This window comes from Panulirus ornatus, chromosome 66 (genome assembly GCF_036320965.1).
Source record: "Panulirus ornatus isolate Po-2019 chromosome 66, ASM3632096v1, whole genome shotgun sequence".
NCBI lineage: Eukaryota > Metazoa > Arthropoda > Malacostraca > Decapoda > Palinuridae > Panulirus > Panulirus ornatus.
The window spans coordinates 18,375,608-18,392,822 of record NC_092289.1 but is presented as its reverse complement, the minus strand read 5'-3'; the positions used below and the strand labels follow the sequence as shown (position 1 = coordinate 18,392,822).

At 39.3% G+C, this 17,215-nt stretch overlaps 1 protein-coding gene across 21 annotated transcripts in view; it reads right to left on the bottom strand.

Annotated features, from left to right (window-relative positions):
* pyd (zonula occludens-like protein polychaetoid) overlaps positions 1 to 17,215 on the bottom strand; it is a 430,922-nt gene that overhangs the window by 67,871 nt on the left and 345,836 nt on the right. For 18 of the 21 annotated variants that reach the window (XM_071658228.1, XM_071658225.1, XM_071658226.1 and 15 more), the window contains one exon: positions 16,798 to 16,977. The exons of the other annotated variants lie outside the window; for them this stretch is intronic. In XM_071658228.1, the coding sequence (XP_071514329.1) occupies positions 16,798 to 16,977 (180 nt within the window). The remainder of the gene's footprint in view (positions 1 to 16,797; positions 16,978 to 17,215) is intronic. 21 annotated transcript variants of the gene reach the window in all.

The following is a 17,215-nucleotide window of genomic DNA, read 5'->3' as shown; positions in this document are numbered from 1 at the left end:
CTATATGTCTAGAGAAGTATTACATATACATAATTGACAAGTACTGGAGAGATGAACAAGTGCAATTAGAAACCTTTATTTATGCAACACATCATTCAAAGACATCTTAAAAGGAGAGCAATAGGATCTAACTTATATATGCCTAAACTAATGACGAGATTGTTCTGAAAACTGTTTGATAATGTTAGATTCTATGATATTTGTATTTAAAACTGAATGACAAGATACAGTCTTCTGAGCATTGTCACACTCAACACGGTGGTTGATGCCCTGTATACGAATAGAGCACCTCAAGCCACACTATTGACAGGGACAGAACTCATCCCACTTGGCTCAACATTCACACCCAAGATCCCTAAGAACAACTACTCATAAACCAACTGCAACCATCCAATATCCTCTCCCTATATAACCAGTAAACTCCCAACCCACCAACTCCACCAGCCAAGCTTGCCAGACATCACCTGTTCAACAGCCCTACAGACATGAGCCCTACACACATAAACTACCTGGAGCAAATTACATGAACTGTCCTCTGACCACCTGCCTATCATGATAACACTCTAGCCTGCCCACAGTACAAGAGAACAAAGATATAAAACTTCAGTAAAGATGACTTTCCATCCCTAAATCAAGCTATCAAATATATAATCATATACAACCAAACAAGCAAAAAACACATACCGCAAGAGCATAGACATAAATCTAATCTATACTTCTTCCTACGAGTTACACATCCCATAAAACAATGAAGCTGGCTCAGACAGAATAACTCATCACCACCAGAAATCAGAGAACAAATCAAAACTGTAAATAACATCATCACCAACCTCTCGCTAAAATGAAACTACAATTTCTATGTTAGAGTCTTGGTTTTAACCAGGAACTTTCTAAAGGCTCTTGCAGCTCATGGCTGAGCTGCTATATACAGTGCCTGCCAATGAAGCTGGTGAGAGCAGGTCTGCAAAACTTATACTGACACAAATCACTTACCCCAACATAAGAGTTAGTATCTGCCAGGGAAGTTGGCAACCTCTAACAACCAGTGGCAACTACATGACACACCAGCATACCACATGAGCCCTCCTCAGTAGCAGTCTAGCAATTGTAAGAGTCGTGACGGTTTTGTTGTTCTCCCTAACTATGCCCTGGATATTTGACGTTTTTCCCCTTTTCATTTGTCTACCACCTACTAAGTTGGTTGGAAAGACTCACATTATAAATGACAAAATAGATTCTATAGTTGTACTTTACAAGAGAAAAAGAAAGCTACATAAAGAAATTTCTAATACTACTAGTGTACAAGCATGGGTAAAGAAATTTGATGATAGCAGCAGCACCACATCAACCCATGTGAAATGCCCTGGGAACCCAGAATAACTTCTCCATATGCTCTGAATGTTCTTAAACATCAAGTGGATGGAGATCCATGTTTGAGTGCAAAAGAATTAGAAGAAAGAACCCTAGACTGCTTAGTGATATGTCAGTCATAGCAGTGCAGCACTAATTACATGAGGACCTTAAGTACCAGAGCTGCAGGCTGCATCCCAAATTGCTGGTAATCCTTAAGCACTACAAATCCTGCTTTAGGAGAGTGCTACTCCTTCCTTAGCTCTTGTCTCACAAACTCGACTTTACTCCCAAGACAATGCCGAACCTCTCGTTCCCTTTATCCTTGAGCTTTGTTTCACTTAGAGCAAGAATATATATATATATATATATATATATATATATATATATATATATATATATATATATATATATATACATATATATTTTTTTTTCTTTTTCTTTCAAACTATTCGCCATTTCCCGCATTAGCGAGGTAGCGTTAAGAACAGAGGCCTGGGCCTTTGAGGGAATACCCTCACCTGGCCCAATTCTCTGTTCCTTCTTTTGGAAAAAAAAAAAAAAAAAAAAAAAAAAAAAAATATATATATATATATATATATATATATATATATATATATATATATATATATATATATATATACATATATATATATATAGGTAGCGTTAAGAACAGAGGCCTGGGCCTTTGAGGGAATACCCTCACCTGGCCCAATTCTCTGTTCCTTCTTTTGGAAAAAAAAAAAAATATATATATATATATATATATATATATATATATATATATATATATATATATATATACATATATATATATATATATATATATATATATATATATATATATATATATATATATACACATATATATATCTTTTCTTTTTCTTTCAAACTATTCGCCATTTCCCGCATTAGCGAGGTAGCATTAAGAACAGAGGACTGGGCCTCTGAGGGAATACCCTCACCTGGCCCAATTCTCTGTTCCTTCTTTTGGAAAATTGAAAAAAAAACCGAGAGGGGAGGATTTCCAGCCCCCCGCTCCCTCCCCTTTTAGTCGCCTTCTACGACACGCAGGGAATACGTGGGAAGTATTCTTAATCCCCTATCCCCAGGGATATATATATATATATATATATATTATATATTTTTTTTTTCTTTTTTTTTTGCCGGTCTCCCGCGTTTGCGAGGTAGCGCAAGGAAACAGACGAAAGAAATGGCCAACCCACCCCTATACACATGCCTTGATTCAATCCACTGACAGCACGTCAACCCCGGTATACCACATCGCTCCAATTCACTCTATTCTTTGCCCTCCTTTCACCCTCCTGCATGTTCAGGCCCCGATCACACAAAAATCTTTTTCACTCCATCTTTCCACCTCCAATTTGGTCTCCCTCTTCTCCTCGTTCCCTCCACCTCCGACACATATATCGTCTTGGTCAATCTTTCCTCACTCATTCTCTCCATGTGATCAAACTATTTCAAAACACCCTCTTCTGCTCTCTCAACCACACTCTTTTTATTTCCACACATCTCTCTTACCCTTACATTACTTACTTGATCAAACCACCTCACACCAATCTCACTTCCCAAGCTCTCTCATTCACAACAGACTTCATACTTGCCCCTCTTTCCAAAACTCTTGCATTCACCTCCCTAACAACCCCATCCATAAACAAATTAAACAACCAAGGAGACATCACACACCCATGCCACAAACCTACATTCACTGAGAACTAATCACTTTCCTCTTTTCCTACACGTACACATGCCTTACATCCTCGATAAAAACTTTTCACTGCTTCTAACAACTTGCCTCCCACACCATATATTCTTAATACCTTCCACAGAGCATCTCTATCAACTCTATCATATGCCTTCTCCAGATCCATAAATGCTACATACAAATCCATTTGCTTTTGTATTTCTCACATACATTCTTCAAAGCAAACACCTGATCCACACATCCTCTACCACTTCTGAAACCACACTGCTCTTCCCCAATCTGATGCTCTGTACATGCCTTCACCCTCTCAATCAATACTCTCCCACATAATTTGCCAGGAATACTCAACAAACTTATACCTCTGTAATTTGAGCACTCATTCTTATCCCCTTTGCCTTTGTACAATGGCACTAGGCACGCATTCCGCCAATCCTCAAGCACCTCACCATGAGTCATACATACATTAAATAACCTTACCAACCAGTCAACAATACAGTCACCCACTTTTTTAATAGATTCCACTGCAATACTCTCCAAACCTGCTGCCTTGCCGGCTTTCATCTTCCGCAAAGCTTTTACTACCTCTTCTCTGTTTACCAAATCATTTTCCCTAACCCTCTCACTTTGCACACCACCTCGACCAAAACACCCTATATCTGCCACTCTATCATCAAACACATTCAACAAACCTTCAAAATACTCACTCCATCTCCTTCTCACATCACCACTACTTGTTATCACCTCCCCATTAGTGCCCTTCACTGAAGTTCCCGTTTGCTCCCTTGTCTTACGCACTTTATTTACCTCCTTCCAGAACATCTTTTTATTCTCCCTAAAATTTAATGATACTCTCTCACCCCAACTCTCATTTGCCCGCTTTTTCACCTCTTGCACCTTTCTCTTGACCTCCTGTCTCTTTCTTTTATACATCTCCCACTCAACTGCAATTTTTCCCTGCAAAAATCATCCAAATGCCTCTCTCTTCTCTTTCACTAATAATCTTACTTCTTCATCCCACCACTCACTACCCTTTCTAATCAACCCACCTCCCACGCTTCTCATGCCACAAGCATCTTTTGCTCAATCCATCACTGATTCCCTAAATACATCCCATTCCTCCCCCACTCCCCTTACTTCCACTGTTCTCACCTTTTTCCATTCTGTACTCAGTCTCTCCTGTTACTTCCTCACACAAGCCTCCTTCCCAAGCTCACTTACTCTCACCACCCTCTTCACCCCAACATTCACTCTTCTTTTCTGAAAACCCATACAAATCTTCACCTTAGCCTCCACAAGATAATGATCAGACATCCCTCCAGTTGCACCTCTCAGCACATTAACATCCAAAAGTCTCTCTTTTGCGCGCCTGTCAATTAACACGTAATCCAATAACGCTCTCTGGCCATCTCTCCTACTTACATATGTATACTTATGTATATCTCGCTTTTTAAACCAGGTATTCCCAATCACCAGTCCTTTTTCAGCACATAAATCTACAAGCTCTTCACCATTTCCATTTACAACACTGAACATCCCATGTATACCAATTATTCCCTCAACTGCCACATTACTCACCTTTGCATTCAAATCAACCGTCACTATAACCCGGTCTCGTGCATCAAAACCTCTAACACACTCATTCAGCTGCTCCCAAAACACTTGCCTCTCATGATCTTTCTTCTCATGCCCAGGTGCATACGCACCAATAATCACCCATCTCTCTCCATCAACTTTCAGTTTTACCCATATTAATCGAGAATTTACTTTCTTACATTCTATCACATACTCCCACAACTCCTGTTTCAGGAGTACTGCTACTCCTTCCCTTGCTCTTGTCCTCTCTCTAACCCCTGACTTTACTCCCAAGACATTCCCAAACCACTCTTCCCCTTTACCCCTTGAGCTTCGTTTCACTCAGAGCCAAAACATCCAGGTTCCTTTCCTCAAACATACTACCTATCTCTCCTTTTTCCACATCTTGGTTACATCCACACACATTTAGACAACCCAATCTGAGTCTACGAGGAGGATCAGCACTCTCCGCGTGACTCCTTCTGTTTCCCATTTTTTTAGAAAGTTAAAAATACAAGGAGGGGAGGATTTCTGGCCCCCCGCTCCCGTCCCCTCTAGTCGCCTTCTATATATATATATATATATATATATATATATATATATATATATATATATATATATATATATGTCGACAGACAAACAAATGTATATACGCCCAGATCGGATTCAAACCCCAGGTAGAACACCTAGCTGCTTCAGCCATAAGGAGTTTAAAAGACACACACTGGACTTCGTGTTTTTGAACATGTCCCATTCTCATCTCGATGAGGGTAGCATGGACTTTAATCTCATGCAGCTCCAATGGTGTGACAACTATGTCAACTGACAGACAAATGTATATACACCATAGACTGGATTTAAACCCTGGGTAGGGAGCCTGGCTGCCTTGACCACGCGGAGGTTAAAAGACACACACACGAGACTCACAGTGTTTTTATGTGTGTCCCAACCTCATCTTGGTGGATGTAGCATGGACTTTAATCTCACGTGGCCCTGATGGTGTGACAAATACGTCATTTCTTGCAACGGCAAGGTAGCATAAGGAACTGATGACTGAGCCTTTAAGGAAAAATACTTACTTGGCAACCTTCTTTGTTTCTTCTTTTGGAAAAGTAAAACTGGAGGGAAGGACTTCCCCCCCTTGCTCCCACCCTTTTATAGTCATCTTCTACAACACACAGGGAATACATGGGCAGTATTCTTTCTCCCCTAGCCCCTAGGATAATATATATTTTTTTTTTTTTCTGTCTCCCGCGTTTGCGAGGTAGCGCAAGGAAACAGACGAAAGAAATGGCCCAACCCCCCCCCCCCATACACATGTATATACATACGTCCACACACGCAAATATACATACCTACACAGCTTTCCATGGTTTACCCCAGACGCTTCACATGCCCCGATTCAATCCACTGACAGCACGTCAACCCCGGTATATCACATCGCTCCAATTCACTCTATTCCTTGCCCTCCTTTCACCCTCCTGCATGTTCAGGCCCCGATCACACAAAATCTTTTTCACTCCATCTTTCCACCTCCAATTTGGTCTCCCTCTTCTCCTCGTTCCCTCCACCTCCGACATATATATCCTCTTGGTCAATCTTTCCTCACTCATTCTCTCCATGTGCCCAAACCATTTCAAAACACCCTCTTCTGCTCTCTCAATCACGCTCTTTTTATTACCATACATCTCTCTTACCCTTTCATTACTTACTCGATCAAACCACCTCAAACATCTCATTTCCAGCACATCCACCCTCCTCTGCACAACTCTATCCATAGCCCAAGCCTCGCAACCATATAACGTTGTTGGAACCACTATTCCTTCAAACATACCCATCTTTGCTTTCCTACATAACGTTCTCGACTTCCACACATTTTTCAGCGCTCCCAGAACTTTCACCCCCTCCCCCACCCTATGATTCACTTCCACTTCCATGGTACCATCTACTGCCAAATCCACTCCTAGGTATCTAAAACACTTTACTTCCTCCAGTTATTCTCCATTCAAACTTACCTCCCAATTGCCTTGCCCCTCAACCATACTATACCTAATAACCTTGCTCTTATTCACATTTACTCTCAGCTTTCTTCTTTCACACACTTTACCAAACTCAGTCACCAGCTTCTGCAGTGTCTCACCCGAATCAGCCACCAGCTGTATCATCAGTGAACAACAACTGACTCACTTCCCAAGCTCTCTCATCCACAGCAGACTACATACTTGCCCCTCTTTCCAAAACTCTTGCATTCACCTCCCTAACAGCCCCATCCAAAAACAAATTAAACAACCAAGGAGACATCATGCACCCCTGCCAGCAATTTCCTCTCTTCCTACACGTACACATGCCTTACATCCTCGATAAAAACTTTTCACTGCTTCTAACAACTTGCCTCCCACACCATATATTCTTAATACCTTCCACAAAGCATCTCTATCAACTCTATCATATGCCTTCTCCAGATCCATAAATGCTACATACAAATCCATTTGCTTTTCTAAGTATTTCTCACATACATTCTTCAAAGCAAACACCTGATCCACACATCCTCTACCACTTCTGAAACCACACTGCTCTTCCCCAATCTGATGCTCTGTACATGCCTTCACCCTCTCAATCAATACCCTCCCATATAATTTGCCAGGAATACCCAACAAACTTATACCTCTGTAATTTGAGCACTCACTCTTATCCCCTTTGCCTTTGTACAATGGCACTATGCACGCATTCCGCCAATTCTCAGGCACCTCACCATGAGCCATACATACATTAAATAACCTTACCAACCAGTCAACAATACAGTCACCCCCTTTTTTAATAAATTCCACTGCAATACCATCCAAACCTGCTGCCTTGCCGGCTTTCATCTTCCGCAAAGCTTTTACTACCTCTTCTCTGTTTACCAACTCATTTTCCCTAACCCTCGCACTTTGCACACCACCTCGACCAAAACACCCTATATCTGCCACTCTATCATCAAACACACATATATATATTTTTTTTTTTTTTTTTTTTTTTTTTTTTTGCTTTGTCGCTGTCTCCCGCGTTTGCGAGGTAGCGCAAGGAAACAGACGAAAGAAATGGCCCAACCCCCCCCCCCATACACATGTACATACACACGTCCACACACGCAAATATACATACCTACACAGCTTTCCATGGTTTACCCCAGACGCTTCACATGCCTTGCTTCAATCCACTGACAGCACGTCAACCCCTGTATACCACATGACTCCAATTCACTCTATTCTTGCCCTCCTTTCACCCTCCTGCATGTTCAGGCCCCGATCACACAAAATCTTTTTCACTCCATCTTTCCACCTCCAATTTGGTCTCCCTCTTCTCCTCGTTCCCTCCACCTCCGACACATATATCCTCTTGGTCAATCTTTCCTCACTCATTCTCTCCATGTGCCCAAACCATTTCAAAACACCCTCTTCTGCTCTCTCAACCATGCTCTTTTTATTTCCACACATCTCTCTTACCCTTACGTTACTTACTCGATCAAACCACCTCACACCACATATTGTCCTCAAACATCTCATTTCCAGCACATCCACCGTCCTGTGCACAACTCTATCCACGGCCCACGCCTCGCAACCATACAACATTGTTGGAACCACTATTCCTTCAAACATACCCATTTTTGCTTTCCGAGATAATGTTCTTGACTTCCACACATTCTTCAAGGCTCCCAGGATTTTCGCCCCCTCCCCCACCCTATGATCCACTTCCGCTTCCATGGTTCCATCCGCTGCCAGATCCACTCCCAGATATCTAAAACACTTTACTTCCTCCAGTTTTTCTCCATTCAAACTTACCTCCCAATTGACTTGACCCTCAACCCTACTGTACCTAATAACCTTGCTCTTATTCACATTTACTCTTAACTTTCTTCTTTCACACACTTTATCAAACTCAGTCACCAGCTTCTGCAATTTCTCACATGAATCAGCCACCAGTGCTGTATCATCAGCTGTATCAGCTGTATCATCATATGTATATATATATATATCCATCCCCACCGCCACCCCACACCACATACAATGGCACCCCCTACATATTCCCTGTGTGTCATGGAAGGCAACTAAGAAGGGCAGAAGCGGCTGGCTAAAAATCCTCCCTTCCTGTATTACTTTCCAAAAGCAGGAACAGAACAAGGAGCCAAGCAAGGCATTTTCCCTCTTAGGCTCCTCAACTGTTCTTAATACAACCCTGCTCATGTTGGAAATGGCGAGTATGTATGAAAAAATAATATATATATATATATATATATATATATATATATATATATATATATATATATATATAAATGTGAATAAGAGCAAGGTTATTATTGGGAGGTAAGTTTCAATGGAGAAAAACTGGAGGAAGTAAAGTGTTTTAGATATCTGGGAGTGGCTCTGGCAGCGGATGGAACCATGGAAGCGGAAGTGGATCATAGGGTGGGGGAGGGGGCGAAAATTCTGGGAGCCTTGAAGAATGTGCGGAAGTCGAGAACATTATCTCGGAAAGCAAAAATGGGTATGTTTGAAGGAATAGTGGTTCCAACAATGTTGTATGGTTGCGAGGCGTGGGCTATGGATAGAGTTGTGCGCAGGAGGATGGATGTGCTGGAAATGAGATGTTTGAGGACAATGTGTGGTGTGAAGTGGTTTGATCGAGTAAGTAACGTAAGGGTATGAGAGATGTGTGGAAATAAAAAGAGCGTGGTTGAGAGAGCAGAAGAGGGTGTTTTGAAATGGTTTGGGCACATGGAGAGAATGAGTGAGGAAAGATTGACCAAGAGGATATATGTGTCGGAGGTGGAGGGAACGAGAAGTGGGAGACCAAATTGGAGGTGGAAAGATGGAGTGAAAAAGATTTTGTGTGATCGGGGCCTGAACATGCAGGAGGGTGAAAGGAGGGCAAGGAATAGAGTGAACTGGATCGATGTGGTATACCGGGGTTGACGTGCAGTCAGTGGATTGAATCAGGGCATGTGAAGCGTCTGGGGTAAACCATGGAAAGCTGTGTAGGTATGTATATTTGCGTATGTGGACGTATGTATATACATGTGTATGGGGGTGGGTTGGGCCATTTCTTTCGTCTGTTTCCTTGCGCTCCCTCGCAAACGCGGGAGACAGCGACAAAGTATAAAAAAAAAAAAAAAAAAAAAAAAAAATATATATATATATATATATATATATATATATATATATAAATATATATATATATATATATATATATATATATATATATATATATATATATATATATATATATATATGTACTTACTTGCTTACCTCCTGCCCCAGGAAGCCAGCCACATCCACCAGGTGGGACCACAGGTCATAAAGTGTAGTGATGCTGAGTGTGTGCCTTGCGGGGAAAGTACAGGGCAACTGAGTATTCAGTGTTCAGTGTCTTTTGTTGTGGTAGTTGCAAATATATATATATATATATATATATATATATATATATACACTTGATCACCATTTCCCACGCTATTAGTTACAATATACAGTATCAACATTTTTTTCCAAGAAAGCCATTTGAACCAAACCTAAAACTGAAACAAATACTTTTCATCTACTTTTGTTTAAGGTCATGAGAAAACCGAGACATTCTTGAACATCACTGATATCACTAGTAACGATGAATATGTCTGTCACTTACCTTGTCATGACTACAAAGATAACTATCTGCCACCCTACTTCATCTACTGTACATATCAGTGTTGACAATAAAGACTAACAAACAATGATGCACTGTGAGCATTTATTCTGTTACACACAGCTTTGCCAGATGCACATCTTTTTAACAGTTGGTGTACACATATACATCTAATACCAAAGAAATGAAACTGCTAATAATTCCATGGCTAAAGTATATGCTGATGCATTTTCAGTGTATATTACTAAAAAAATTTCCTTTGGATAATGGCAACTATGGAAACTGTCTCATAATACTGTACTCCATTCAACTTTACTTTTTGAAGTCTACCATCTGTTACATGAAAGACTCGAGCAGCAAATGCCACTATGCTATAAATGACAAAGCAAATGCCACTATGCTATAATTGACAACCTATTCCTCATGTCACTGTCATATCGTAGCCACATACCAAAAGAGAAAGAGGCAACAAGTTGTTACAATATATTAACTATAAGTGAAGAAGATAGTGCAGTAAAAGTTTAGTAGTGACACAGAGGGCAGAGCTGAGAAGGTCATGAGTTGGACATATTAGGGCAGTAGGAAAGGAAAAGGTTAAGATTATGGGAGAAGTCTCAATTGTATAATGGAAAGCACTAACACCAATGCCACCAGACTGTAATTGTACCCAGGTTAATCCGGTATTTCATTTCTACAACTCTTATATCAATATCAGAAATCACGGAAATTACTGAAAGGGATGCAAATTCTGATAATACTTAAGTACTGTGAAGCACTTTGGCTTCGTCTTTATAAGTTAGAGCAACATAAATGAGGTTTTGAAATTACCATAAAGAAATAAAAAACAGAGAACTCTACTCCAATATCTTCTTGAACATTAAGGAAGCTTTCATATCTCTCTGTGGCACAAATCATTATATTAATGATACTGATAATTTATGAGTGTGCTTTCAAATATCATCACTGCATTCCTTAACGAGCCTTTTAAAAGGAAATTCTTTGACTTTCATATACAAACGTAATTTTGTAAATTTTCTACACAGTACAAGATCCAATAAAAATTTCCATTTCAAAATATCCCAGAAACACTTAGAGAATTATTTTCCTCAGAAAAGTGTAAGCAGTAGAAGATGGGCCAACCCAATGAAGCCTAAGTTCTGTTCCTAAACTCAATATTCTTTCCTAACAATCAACAGGTACGATCTTACAATATGCACAACATCACTTGATACCACAACTCATGTTTCAGATAAGTACAAAATATGCAAATAAAAATCATAGTAGCTCTCACTTACGTCTTACATGCCTCATCTGACTGACAAATTAAAACTAATTTGAAAGAGGAGATACAATATTGTGTCCGGTCACATTATGTATTAACTGAAAATATTATATACTTTATTACATTAACCTGTGTCTTTATTTTTCACAATTGCAAACAGCAATGAATGGACCTAATGGTCTGTTGCTGTTTGTATACCTTTGTACATTAAACTCTCAAACCTTTAAACTTATAATGAATAGCATAGCATTATATAGCCTCTAACAACAATGCTGTATTTGGAGTGTTGTATTGGCTATTTCAAGGGGTTGCACCATGTTTGCTGGTGGTAGCACAGCATTTATTAAAAATGTAATAATCAATCAAAAGAAAATGATGTCATCACTCATTTAGACTTTTATATATTCTTTCACAAGTCTTGTGCTTGACCATTTTTCTATCATTAGCTCTTACCTTAGTGATCTCTTCATACAAAAATTTTGATAATCTCAATGAATAAGCCATCTAATTTGTTGATTTTTCAACTGAGATGTACTTGATGACTTTATCAGTTGGTGTTAAAAAATCAACAGTAAAGGATACATTCCAGTCTTCTAGACCAGCACATTCTTCATCATACTGCTGATGCTGAAGATGACAAAAATGATGACAATGAATCAAGAATTAAACTAGATTAAGATTTTTCTGTTCAGCATTAATACAACACATTTGTCTATTGTCAATAATTAGACTTGCTCATGTACACAAATAAATGCCTACTTTCACACATATAAAGTTACAGATATTCCATTATATCAATACATTTACTTATGCATACATACGAATATATGATGAGTAAGTAGAATTCTTTTGTTATAGGAAGACAGTATGCTAAATATGAGATCCATTTCTTGATATAGATAAAAAACTTTCATTCCTTCATTCACATTGATGAATGCCTGAATTCATTTTCACATGAAATACCAAATGTATTCATTCCTTCATATATACAAAATATAAGAGTACAAAAATTTTTACACTTTTCTTTCACAGGAAGTGATTAAATGAAAACAAACTGAATGAAATGCAGAATCTCAACAATGAGGATAAAACAGAAGAATGGCTTGGGACTTCAACTACAGATCCAACACAAAAGAAGTCCATCAAGCCAAGAAAATGAGATGAAGTTTCTGGTATCATCTGACTCTTGTGAGTACTGTCAGAAACACACTTGAAAAGTTAAGTATAACTTTCCATGGAAAATCTTCAGGATTTCTGCTCTACAGGTATCAAAGATCATACTGACGAGCAATCTAACCTTTAATCGTTCAAAAAAATACAACAATTATCAACTTAGTTTAGTGTAAACTAGAACAAGTTTTTGGCACCTTACTTGCCACATCACTGATAAAGAAGCCTCCCTCAGATTTGTGTTAGAAAGGCAAACTAGTGTCCTGTGGTTTCTGGAGCAATAATAGGCTTAGGTAGGAAGAAATATAGGTCAACCTTTTCAAGAAATTTCCATACCTCTGAGACTGTGCTGATGAGCAGATGGTTCCTTTTAAAATGTCTTCAATGAACCAATACATCCCAAGTAAGTCTCACATGTGGGGCTACAAATTCTTCACTCTATTGTATTGAAGGGGCCCATGTATGGTTTTACAATAATACTGTTAAAACTGAACCAGCCACAGGTGAGCCATACCTGTTAGCTCGGTGTATATCCCTGAGGGTTTGTATCATTTGTCACATTTTGACAATTGGTTCAGTTTCCTTCGACTTATGACCACAATAGCTGGGACTCTCAGAATGTATAAATTCCAGGTATTTCCCTGACCAGTGATAAGAAACAGCCAGCTGAATTTAAAAGTATTACTGTAGTGGTATTGTGAATCAATAACAGCTCTTTTACCACTAGTCTATATTTTCTACTACACAACTTACGAACAAGAGCAAAAGATATGACAAAAAGATGAGAAGTAGCACCATAATCACTTGCCTTTCTATGGCAAAGTTCATGGGTGCTGTGGATATGAGTTCACTTACATCCCCTTTATTTACTTCATACTAATTCTCAGAAATATCAATCTCCTAAATGCTGTTGTATATTCCTGGTCGCTTTACCAGAGACACTGCTCAAGCCTTAGTATTCGCTCACAATAATCACTAATGCTCCAGGAATTTAAAATTCCAGTTGCATATGCATTGCTTCTTGTGGAGAAAACATCATGTACACAAAAAGGCCTTGGTACTTTTCTAGTCCTATTTATGCAAAGTTTGCTGAAAAGTCAGGTGCTACATCCATGAATGAAGTTCCTGGAGTAGAGATTTACAACGATGGCTATTGACATTATCCTGTCTCGATGGATAGAGGCAGATGGAAAAATCAACAGAGCATGAGTACCCCTGGCTTTTACAGTAACAAGTGTAAGGTTCACCTAGGCAGTACCAAAACAGAGAACTGTTTTGGTGATTTTCATAAATAAAGTTTCTTGATATGTACACATCTCTTTTACATTATTTGGGTACTACAAATTCAAAAGTAATAAAATGCAACAGGGGAAATTCTATTTTGTTGTGAAATACTATGAATTTTGTTGATCTGCATATGTGGAGGGAACAAATATATCAATAATGTACTTAAAACCTTTTCTCCTTGAATTAGAGTATTCTTACCAAATATCAATTCACAACTTAATCCATAAAATATACAATGAAATATGAGCTCTTCCATCTTTCCATGTTGTGATGGAATCTGTGTAGGATTTTCATAACTGTCCTGTTTAGGGTAGTGGCTGGTTTGTGTTTATTTCTGGTGTGTTTGTATGTCTCTGTGCTCTTTGCAGAAAAGGATGCTGCTGCTTGGGGTTAAAAGTGCTTCATGTATGAGCACTCTGATGGAAGGTGTTTATCTTCTTCATCCTCTGGCAGAGCTGGATGCTATTGGTTTTGTGATACATGTTAAGACAGCATTGCTATTATGACGCTTGCTTTCCAGTGATTATGGTGGTGATGGTGGCATCTGAGTCTGGAATTGTTTTATGGTCTCTGATGTAGGTACATGATTTTGTTTGAGCATGTTTGCTTTATAAGGTCTATAACTTGGGGGGAAAGAAGTATGGGCTATAATGGTTTTATGTCCTTATGGTATGTGTTTTTTCCTGATTTAGTTGCTAATATTGATGAGGGGTGAGATGGCATAATCTCGATGATGTTATGGAGCGTGAATTCTTTGTATTCTCTGAATGCTTGCCAATCGGCTCTCCTACATACTGTGTATGACTGATTGTGTGCACTGGGTGGCTTAGCTGAAGTGGTACCAGAATGGGTAAGTGGTCAAAGAAGAATTTATAAAGTGTGCTCCAGGTGGCCCTGGAGTTCTAAAGATGTCAGAATTTGTGATCACTTTTGTGCATTGGGGATGTCAGTGAGTGAGATGTTGTGGTGCAAAAGTGTTATGAGTCTTTCTCTGTGTCTTTTTTGTTTGTCTCTTAAACATCTATTCATATTGTATATATAGACATACAATAAGGACATGAAGGGAAACTTATAACACTTAAACACCACAATGTCCCATTCTTGTCACTGGGAGGTGTAGTTACAGTCGGAGGTAAGGAGATCTGGAGTAAGTCTGGTTTAATAGATGAGAGATCTGGACTAAGTCTGGTTTAATAGATGAGGGTTATGTGTACACTGTGTTCTTGGAGTAGGTTGAGTACCTCTGAGTGTTTGTAGATGTGTTAGAAACAAAATGACTGAGGATAATATGTGGTGTGAAGAGGGTTGATCATGCAAAGAATGACGGTAGGAGAAGAGGAGTAGTATTAAGCAGAGTATAACTGAGAGAACTCAACAGGATGTGCTAATAAGAGTTTAGACACATGGATGGAATGAGCACAGAGAGACTGACTGAGAGGATACACAAGCCGGAAGTGAAAATAGCAAAGAGAAAGAAAATACCAAGGAATAGGTGATACACTGGAATGAAAGAGGCAGTGAGTTATTGGGTCCTGTAACTTTGAGGAGGGGTGAGAGATGTGCATGGGATAGAGTGAAATGGAACGATGTGGTATAAAGGCAGAGACATGCTGTCAATGGACTGAGCTAGAGCATATGAAGTGGTTTTTTGAGCAATGATGTGGATGGGAGCTCTGATTTCAGTGAGTTATGTGAACCAATGAGGCAGTTCTTCATCAGTTCCTGGTGCTTCCTCCTAAATGCAAGAAATAGCAGACAAATATAAAATAATTAGACAACTTGGAACTTTGAGAAGTTTGGCCAGCAGATAAAAGTACTTCATTCTCCAAATAATTCAATCCACATAACATTCTGTGCTAATTCTGGTACACAATGATCTACTAAAGATGTGCAGTAACCATAACGTCAAGGAAAGCTTCTACCAAGGCAACCCAATAATGTGTGGGAAACACCCATGCCAGATACTGTACTCAGACAGAGTGACCTGACTTAGTGAACAAGCTTCATTTCATCTATATTCGTACTTACCAGGAGTAATGTTTTACACAGCGAAGAATCCAGAAAGGCCATGATCAACAACTTACAGGTATAAAACACAGCAAGAACTTCAGAAAATGATCTAAGGTTTCACAACTAAAACACATCAAACTCCATGAAATGAAAAAAAATCCATCAGTAAAAATTTTTCCAAACAAGATAAAAAAGTTCCTCAAAGAAACAAAGCAACAAAATTGCCCAGTAATGTCTCATCTACTGGAAAAAATACTTACAAGAAACTTAAAAATTCCCTTAACGAAAAATATAATGAAAAAAAAATACATTTTCTTACATCAACTTTTTCAAACAATTGTGCAAGTAAGAGTCAAGTAAAAGCCACTTAAATTAATATGAGAGCTAAACAAATTAACAAGTAATGTGTTTGTTCATATCTTCATAAAACAGCCAATTTTGAAAGTTAAAATAGCTAATTTGTGGCTAGTTAGTTGTTGGCTTATGGCATGAATCTGGGATGTGGAACTCCTCATCTCAAAAGGTCAGCCCATCTTCTGCTATGGTTCACCTCACTCTGTTCTGTGGGCACGGAGGAAGCCAGTGATGACAAAGCACCCAGTAACGGTACCGTATATATCATTAAGACATTATAATGGAGAAAGAAGTACAGCATGAAGGAAAACAGCACCAAGATTAGAAATATGTCAGCCAACCACAAGAGAAATGGCAGGAGAGGAAGTGACCAAATGGGCATAAAACCTACACCGGGGGGCTGGGGCCCTTGGATGGTGAGTTTTGGCCTTCCTTAGGTGCATGGCGGGTGAAGTAATCCTCGGGACGGGGGAGGGGAGGGCGTGGGGGAGGAGCATCATCCTGGGGGGAGCTCTGGTCATCTAGACCGTAGGGAGCTTCCCCAGATGACATGCCCACCCCAGGGTTATACCTGAACACAACAGCAGCAGTGGGTTATGGCAGTGCTCTGGGAGGTATTGAGGCCACATTCTCTCTCAAACCCTCAGTTCACTGGTATTTCTCACATCTGTTTGATCTAAATGTTAATCTTTCATGATAAGGGTACTGGAAATTTCATTACTGAAATTAAATGTGATTGGTAGGGTATTAGCTTCAATGTTAACTTATGATGATACCTCATTAATCCAAAAATTTTCACCATAATCGGG